General features: G+C 33.7%; 1 protein-coding gene across 1 annotated transcript; it reads left to right on the top strand.

Moving 5' to 3' along the window:
• The first annotated feature begins 5130 nt into the window (after positions 1–5130).
• LOC120283497 (cytochrome P450 71A1-like) lies at positions 5131–6939 on the top strand. The gene is made up of 2 exons (XM_039290192.1): positions 5131–6120; positions 6256–6939. The coding sequence occupies exons 1-2, from the start codon at positions 5167–5169 to the stop codon at positions 6865–6867; spliced, it is 1566 nt and encodes a 521-aa protein (XP_039146126.1). The 5' UTR covers positions 5131–5166; the 3' UTR covers positions 6868–6939.
• The last annotated feature ends 2853 nt before the right edge of the window (positions 6940–9792 follow it).

Raw genomic sequence — 9792 nt, 5'->3', positions numbered from 1 at the left:
TGTTGCGTTAATTAATAACTTAGACATAGTTCGATGTCTTTATTATAGGACCACCACGAGGCATTTATTTGGATCTCAATTGGGATTAGACTATTATCAAGTAAATAATCCCTTGAACCTTTGTATTTTTTTGTTAATTTTAAATTTATTATTTATTTATTTATTTTTATTTCATTTCTTTGAAATTTTCTGAAAATTATTTGTGATAATTCATTGAAATTTATGTTGGGGAATGCTATCAAATTTTATTACTTATATTTTAGATAAATAACCCCTAGACTTAGTTGAAACATAGTGTTTTTATCTTGCGAATCTTTATGCTTGTTTATTTTCCCTTATCAACCAAATTTTTATAATAATATTTTTTTTAACCATCCAATCATACAACATGATGATTTGGAATTAAAATCTTAGTCATTCAAACAGAATTAGAGGGTTGGTAGATTTTGGGTAATTATTCATTCATTATTATTTTATCATTTTCTTTATGAGATGTTTGCTTTTAGTGGAAATTTACTTTTCATTACCTCTTAATGTCGGAGTCTAGCAAGATTTGGAAGTTTGGGAATCTTTTGTGTATTTATTTATTTATTTTAACTATTTAATTGTTATTATTACATGAATTTTTTGGAAGATACGTGTGAATTTTCTGTATTCTTGGCCTTGAATCTGTCTGAATACTTTGGTCTCCAAATGAACGATATGCAACCCTGTCAGTGGAAGGTTAAACCTTGACCTTGTCAACAAGTAATTTTGGGAAAATGAGACTGCAGTTTCGTACCGTGTCCGTTCGGTGAAATAATCAATGACCACCTAGTATCAGTCTCGGGTCACCGAGGGTAAATAAATGATTTCTGTTATTTTGGCTCGGGTCTGTCACCGAGGATAAACAAATGACCTTTGGCACTTATAGTGAATTTGGAGACATACTCTAGATTTTGTTATCTATGTTCTATCCTTTGGTTTTAATAATACTATTTGGTGCTATTGATTTTTGTACAATTTCAGATTTGAACTTTTGTTTTCGGTTTGTTTTGGATTACCTACTGGTCTAGTGAGCTCATGGATTTATTTTAAATCCCTTTTCAGATAAGGAGCAGTAAACCCAGGGATCTTAGAAGGCTTCCAGTAGATGTCTTCTTTGGAGTTATGTTTTATGTCTAGTATCAGTTGTATTGTTGTTAAGAAATTCCTTCGTAGGTCATTATGTATTTCATTTGCTTTGTATTCGAGCTTGGTTGTAAACCTTAAGTTGTACTCGTATTTGATATTTCTGTTAGTTTATTTTCTATTTTCAGCCGGTGTTTAGGTTTTGAGGCCTTGCAAATCCACTAGGCCCCCGTCTTGTGGGCATGTGGCCATTTATCAGTGCATCGGATTCGGGGCGTGACAAATAGCGCGATACTCAACTGAGCACGGCCGGATAGCTGCCACCAACACCACCATTTTAATTTATTTGTACAGATGCACTTGTATAAATGTAGACTATTGAAAATTCTAACCGGATTTGATGTGTACTTTTGATTATAGACCATTTAATACATGTTTGTACAAATATATTTTTCCAAGTTTTAATAGAGAAAGAAATCCCGACGTTAATGCTTGCATATGTCACAATGTTCTTCTAGGGCTAGTCAAATTATTACCAAATTTACAAGGGTACATGCATAATGATAATATATTCTATATTCTATGATATAATATATATAAATATATATATATTAATAAATACGATAACTGTATATACAATTAGAAACACATAAAAAAAACTATGATAGTTTATTCATGAACCTTCATCTAATCGGTATTGGATTAGATTATAAATTCACTCTTATAATAATATGTTTTTGATACCATTGCACTCAGCATGTTTTGAAATTAGACAATGAAAGTCATAAAAATACAAGTATTGTCGTGTGATGTAAGCACCATTGGACCATAGTTCTTTTGCTAACTACAAATATTTTATATTTAGTGTATGATAATAATAATAATTGCAGAAAAATCATAAGGACTTGGGTAATTAGGATGTCTGTCCCATTCATAAAAGAAAGTCTTCCCTGTCTTTTTTCATGACATATGCAGAAGAAAAACTTGGTCATGGAAAAGTATAAGTCGGCTACAAATTCTTGTTATATGCTTGCCTTGTTCCAGGTCGGTTAGTCTTTCTATAGTTGTTCTCTTACCTTTATAATATATATTTGGTGGTTTATTTATTTATTTTTAAATTATGTCACAATAAATAATAACTTTTTTTTATGACTTGACTTTTTACATAGATAAATTAGGATATATCCAAAAAATAAAAATATGCTTCCCCATATTATGCTACGATTATAAAAAATAACTAAAATAAAAAAATATATACCATTTGATATCCTAATTTATTTAATTGTTACAAAATTAATTAATGACTTTCGTTAATTATTTTACCGGATGTCATTAATTAATTTTGTAACAAAATTATATACCGGATGTCTGGGCTCCGGGCAAATTATTCCAAGACTTGTTTGTATTCGGTTAACTCTGGGGTCTTACCTGAAGCGGCGGCTGCAGACACTTTGAAATGTGCTACTGGGCTACTCCCAGTGACGTACTTAGGGCTTCCTATCTCGGGTAGAAGGCCACGTAAACAAGATTGGGAGGGGATTATTGCTAAGGTGCATCGAAGACTTTCTTCCTGGAAAATCCGACATCTTTCGTTAGGAGGGAGGCTCACGCTGGTGAACTCCGTGCTTTCGGCGCTACTAACCTACTGAATGTCCATTTTCAAATTACCCTCATGGGTTATTAAAGCGATTGATCGTCTCAAGAGAGATTTTTTGTGGACGGGGCCTGACATTGAGAAACCGATGTGTAGACTGGTTCGTTGGAAGGAGATTTGTCGTGCCCGCGATCAGGGTGGGTGGGGGATTCTTGATCTTCACAACTTCAATCAGGCACTTCTTGGTAAATGGTGGTGGAAATTTATGAACGAACCAAGGTGGGGAGGGGCGGAGGTTATTCAGTTTAACTACGGGTGCTCGAATTGGAATTTGTTCCCCCACCGTAGAGGAAGGGTGTCTTTCTTCTGGAAGGGGGTCTTAAGTGGTCTGCCTACGCTTAGATGCTGCATCAAGAGCGAGATTTATTCTGGAACGGAAACACTTTTTTGGAAGGACCAATGGCTTAACGGTCGGGCCCCGATGTTGGTTTGGCCTGACATGTTCAATAGTTTTGGACAGCACGACGCCTCTTTTACCGACTTGGCATACCTGTTAGAGGGGCAACCTTTTTGTGACAATGAGGAGGTCATTCAGTTCCTAGGCAGGATGAGGACAGCTCGGCAGGATGAGAGGGATAAAAAATACTGGTCTTTAACTGGTAATAAGCTGTTCTCGGTGAAATCCCTCTACAACTTCCTTAATGATGGTGGATTGTGCTGTGAGGTTGCGAAATTCTTCTGGAAAAACTTCTGTCCAAGCAAAATCAACATCTTTAATTGGCTTGCCTGGAAGAACAAGATCTTGTCGCTAGAAAATCTGGCTTCTAGGCGGTGTAACTTGCTGCCTACGGCTACGTGTGTGATGTGTCATGCAGGTGTGGAGTCGGTTGATCATCTTTTTCTTCAGTGTCCTGTTGCGAGGGATGTTTGGGGATGTCGTAATAGCTCGTTGTCCCTGCCAGAGCCACCAACTTCGATGTGCAACCTTTGGCTTTCTTGGAGAACCTCGGTTCGACCTGTTGATAGAACTTGGGTGGATTTAGTGGTTATGGCAGTAGCGTGGAATTTATGGCTTGCTCATAACGATAGAATTTTTAATGCTAAAACTCTGCCATCTCACTGCATTGTTCTGAGTATTAATCGCATGCTTCTCTTATGGTTCGATGCTCTTGCAGATTCGGTCAAGGAGAAGATTGATGTTACTATTGCCTCGGTCCGTCGCAGTCTTGAGTTCGTGGGCACGAGAAGTGTGATTGACTTGGGTGACACTGCTGCCGAGGAGGCACCCGGTTCTACCACGGGGTAGTAGGCTCTTGTTTGTGTTTTTGGGGGATAGCTGGGCTATTCCACAGGGGTGGGTTTTTGGGGGTTTTTTGTATTGCTTGCTTCACTGCTTGTGGAGCAAGGGTGTTGTGTTGTTGTCTGGGGGTCCAGTGTGGTTATTTGTGGTAAGTCTGTTTGTTATCTCTACTTTTATTAATTGAAGTGGTTTATCCACCTTTTCAAAAAAATAATAATAATAATAAAAAATCAAAAAAAAAATTAATTAATTAATGATAAAGATATAATAAATTATAATATTTTAGAGTAGTTTAAGTACATATATTTATATAGGTTTAAGCCATGTTTTTGTCTATGTGCTTTGTCGTATTTTTTTTTTAATTTTATTTTACTGTTAACATATTGAATATAATTCATGTGCCTTGCTCTTTAATTAATTTTTTTAATAATTGAGAGTAATTTTGGACATATAGTTAGAAATACATGATAATTTATTTTTTTAATAGAAATGAAATTTAGTACTAAAATGGATGATGATATGTCCTACCAAACTTGTTATATTTTATCATGTTAGTATTTTATAATTTTTTTAGAAACTAAAATACAACCAATGCATATTAAGTTGCCAAGTGTCAACCGCATCATTCCCAAAGTCAAAATTAAAAATAAAAATATGTGAACCATACTGAATGTTTTGGGGGAAAAAAAAACAAAGCTAAACCATTATACAATGAAATCAAAGAACCAGAATTGTATTTAAATGTAAATATACAATTTTTTTTAATATTGAGTGTCCTATGGCAAGAAAATGAAGAAATTTCTCCCGAGGAAAGCAAATGAAAACCCCAATTTCACAAAAGACATGAAAGGTTATATGTCTAATGGTAATAATAACAGACAAATAAATTCATGAATAGTCACTTTCTCACAAGGCAAAAAGTCATAGCGGGTAGGCTGGTGCACTAGCTAGTCAAAATATCATTGTTGAACTTCTTGATCAAGTTTGCTGATATAACCTGAGTTACAAGATAGTTAACCCAAGTTAATCACCCAAGCTCAATCCCACCAGTGGCTTACCTTAAGCTAAGATGAAACTTGGCAATAAGTTTGCCTTGCTTTTGCCTATAAATCGATAGCCAAACAAACACAAATCTAAATTGTACCAAAGCTTCTAAAAATTAATGGATCTCTTTCTCTTTACTAAGAGTTCATTTCTTAGCTACTCATGCATCCTCTTAATTATTCCAACAATAATATTCATATTCATCAAATCAAGATCAAGTTCAAGTTCAAGTTCAAGTTCAAAACAAAGAAGAAAATTGCCACCAGGTCCAAACAAGTTACCGTTCATCGGAAACCTCCACCAACTAGGCGGACCGATGCCGATGCATCGGATCCTACAAGATCTCGCTGCAAAACACGGCCCAATCATGCATCTCAACTTTGGACACCACCCGACAATAATCATCTCTTCTCCGGAGGCTGCCTTAGAAATCTTGAAAACTCATGATCTTGTTTTCTCCAACCGGCCTGCCACGGCAGCATCAATGAAAGTCTTCCGTAAGGGTCCCAGCATCGGATTCTCGAACTATGGTGAGCAATGGAGGCAAATGAAAAAGCTCGCCTCAATAGAGCTCCTTAGCACGGAAAGAGTCAAGTCTTTTCGTCTGGTGAGGGAGGCGGAGACTGACATCTTGATTCGCACTATACATGATTACTGTTGCTCTAGAAAACAAACGGTGAATCTGAGTGAGATGTTTCTTTGCTTGAGTAATAATATCATAGGCCAAGTAGCTTTTAGTAGGAGGTTCTCTACTGAAGGAGAGTGTAACCGAAGTGAACACCATGATCTTATTAGGGAAATTATTCAGTTGTTTGGTGAGTTCTTTATGGGAGATTTCTTCCCTTCGTTGGGCTGGGTGGATGTGATCACTGGAATGCAAGCCAAGTCTATTGCAGTTTTTAAACGGTTGGATGAATTCTTGGAAAGAGAGATTGATGATCATCGTTTAAGCTCTGATGATGATCATAATTCTCAACATGGAGAAGACTTTGTTGATGTGCTACTTGAGCTTCAAAGGAATTCGAAACTTGGCTTCCCAATTACCGCAGATCATATAAAAGTTATTTTAACGGTTAGTTCATATATATATATATACATAAATTTACAATTACTCACCTTCTGTCTTTGTTAATATATATATATATATATATATACATAAAAATTTCTCATGTTATATTATGTTTCATATTATTTGATGATTTTCTAGGACATCTTCCTTGCTGGAACTGAAACTTCGGCGTTGATTTTAGAATGGGTGATGTCTGAACTAGTAAAAGACTCAAGAGTGATGATGAAAGTTAGTGATGAAATCCGAAAAGTTGTAGGAAATAAAGAAAGGGTGGAAGAGGATGACCTTCAAAAACTTGAGTATCTCGGGTTTGTGATAAATGAAACTTTGAGGTTGCATCCTCCTCTTGGGTTATTACTTCCTCGGGAAAGTACAGAAGATTGCAAAATTAGTGGATATGATGTCCCCAAAAAAACAAGAGTTATGGTAAATGCATGGACATTGGGAAGAGATCCTAAATTATGGGAAAAACCAGACATCTTTTATCCAGAAAGGTTTCATGGGAGTCCTATCAATTATAAAGGTAATTACATGCAATTCATACCATTTGGTGCCGGTCGGAGGATTTGTCCTGGGACTCAATTGGGTATCACAACTATCATGATTGCACTTGCCAATGTATTATTTCATTTTAACTGGAAGTTACCGAATGAGATGCCCGGAGAGAACATTGACATGACTGAAAGTACTGGAATTAGTAATCGCAAGAAATCGCCACTTATATTGATGGCAACACCAATTTGTTGTTAGATTTTTAAGTAGTTTTTTTTTTAATATATAATGGTACCAGTGTGTTTGCGCATTGGTGAAAGTATCTCTTTATATTTTAAATGTGATGAGATGATAATAAAGTGGAATGAAAAACAACCACTCGTTAGCCTAGTGATAGTCATTTATAGTGGCCGGGTAAAAACATAGGGTCGAAACATTGCATTGAAGTATTGTTACAGTAATATAATAATATTAGAGCACTTCAGAAACAATGTTCATACATTATTTATAGTACTATATAATTACTGTTTATGGTATTTGTCTATCTCTTAATAATCTCTTAATAAAGTGACGTTTGTCGCATTTGTTAAAAAATAGTGAAATGAAAAAAATATAATTGAGATTGTTTATACAATAAAAAAAAATAATTGAATTTAAGATGTCTTTTACAGTTATGCAAATAAGAATTTTTCTTTGCAATAACTTTTACATATAATCACATAAATTTAATTTTCAAATTTAATAATTATTAATCTTTTAATTAAACTCTTATCAAATAGTATTCAATCCCAAATATATTTTTTCAGCGATGAGAGATTAAGTCATAATAATATATAAAACTAACGAGATTGATTTAGATTGTTGAAGTCATTAAAAAAAAAAGGTAAAGGACATGCAAGTATTTGTAACTGTTTTTAATACTCAATATCATTCTTTTAAAATAAACTTTTAAAAAAAGGCTAAGTTTTATAAAACTAGCTAGACTAGGGCTAAGATGAGCTCATCAACGAGGGCAAGCTTATCTTGCAGCACACGAGTTTATGCACATGTTCATTGGCAAAAGGGTTTCTTTAATTTATTTTTTATTTTTTATTATTTTATTTTTTTATAATAGATAAATTATATTTATTAAAAATTAAAAAAATACAATAAAACACAAAAGCCCAAAAGAGACAAAATATAACAAGAGTTCGTTAGACGTTAAAAAAAGACCTGCTCACTCAATAAAAAATGATAAAAACTCAATTTAGAGAGTGATGGATCTTTATAGTAGCACAAAAGAAAAGAAAATAAAAGACAGATTGGCTAGTGCTAAGACACATCAGGAGCTACTTGGCTCACCCTCGAGATTTCCAAATTCTATGCTTCTCTTGGCCTTGTTAGCGGCTCCTCCAGTTTTTGTTGCAGAAAACCAAAGAGAAAAAACATATTAGTTACTTTATAAATATCTAAAGGAGTAGAGCAAAAACATACGTTAAAAATGCGTTTATTTTTTTAAGGTTTAAGAGAACAACCTTGGTCAAAATATCCCAAGTTTCTCTCTTTAGCCCTTTGAGGCAAGTCATCCACGACCCGGCAGATCAAGAAGGGACTTTGGGAGATATATCGGACCGAAACACCAATTGCAATGTTCCTAGATCTACACCATAAAAGGATTTTTTTATTACAATTTTTAGAATTGAGTATTATAGAAAAAAATGGTTGTTTTATATGCTGAAAGTCAAAGTTTTACACAGAAAAAAAAAGTATGAAAGACAATATTGGATGTATGATTGAGATTGATGTTGAATGAAAAATTCAAAGGGAAATTGTCAAGGAGAAGTTAAGAGAGAAGACCACTAAAAAAAAAAGGCCAAATTGGAATGCTGGTTCAGTTGCCTTACAAAACTTTAGTTAGATTAATGAGATTTAAATTCTGATTTATAGGAAAAAAGATCTCTGCATTTTTTATAATTTATAAAATAATTTTTACTATAAACATACCTTTTTACTAAAATTACCTCAAATTTTTTTATTTTTTTCAAATATTACCATTTTATCCTTTGTTGTCCTTTTTTTATTTTTTTATTTTTTTATTTTTTATTTTTTTTATTCACTTTCATTCTTGGCAAGTCTAAATATTGTGAGCCCAAATGCATAACTTGTTGTATCGTAAGCCAAGTAGGTTCTAGGGGTGACCTTATTGTAAGCCACGTATAATCGCTATTAACCCTATAAGCTAGAGTGATTTTATTGTAACCAAAACTAAATATGAAACACTAAATGGTAACTTATTAAAAAAGGTAACCGAAATAAAAATGATAAAAGGATATGGGACTAGTTTGATTGTTTAATTACCCTAATATGTAAATTTGATTAAATATTATAAATTTGCATTACAACTTTAGTCGTTAAACAATACGTGAAAATTGTGTAGTTAATAAAGGTAAGACACAATGTAGATCATCAATAGAAGAAGTTTAGGACTATGTATTTGTTACACCTCGAATCTAGCTCGCCAGACCCAGTGCGTCGATAAACGGCCACATACCCACGATGTGAAACCCAATAAGCATGAAAGACTCAGAATTGTTCTTAAAACAGAAATATAACCTCAAAATTATAACTTTTAAATATAAGCTCAATATAAGATGCACGAATACAAAGAGCCTTTCTAAAACAAAGTTTACATACTAATACAAACATAACGACAACTCATTTAAAGGGCATCACAAGCTCTCATTGTCCACCAAACTATTCACTCCTCATATGATAAAAATTTAACAACCAGATTGTGAGCTTACAACCCAGTAACTAACCCACTAAAAATATTAGAATCGTGTGCAATTTCAAGAATTCAAAAAAACAGAAACAGATCATATCAAATAGCACAAATATTTATCCAAAATATAGTTCATAAAACCAGAGTGGTTCAACAAAATACAATTTAATAATAGACAAAAATATATGTCTCCAAATCACTATGGCCAACACAAAATATTAGAGATCATTTCTTTACCCTCAGTGACCAGAGCAAGAATATTAGAATTCGTTATTTAACGCCCAAAAATACTCCCAAATCTTACACCAAATCAAGGCTTTTGGTAAGTCTTCTATTTGGGAAGAGATTCCATCAGTTTCAATAACAATATTTGATGATGCTACAAAGCTTAAGAGGCTAATAAGCAATTGTATTACAAAATG

This window comes from Dioscorea cayenensis, chromosome 19, assembly GCF_009730915.1.
Source record: "Dioscorea cayenensis subsp. rotundata cultivar TDr96_F1 chromosome 19, TDr96_F1_v2_PseudoChromosome.rev07_lg8_w22 25.fasta, whole genome shotgun sequence".
NCBI classification, from domain to species: Eukaryota; Viridiplantae; Streptophyta; class Magnoliopsida; order Dioscoreales; family Dioscoreaceae; genus Dioscorea; species Dioscorea cayenensis.
The sequence above is the reverse complement of the archived record's forward strand: the minus strand, read 5'-3'. Positions and strand labels throughout refer to the sequence as shown.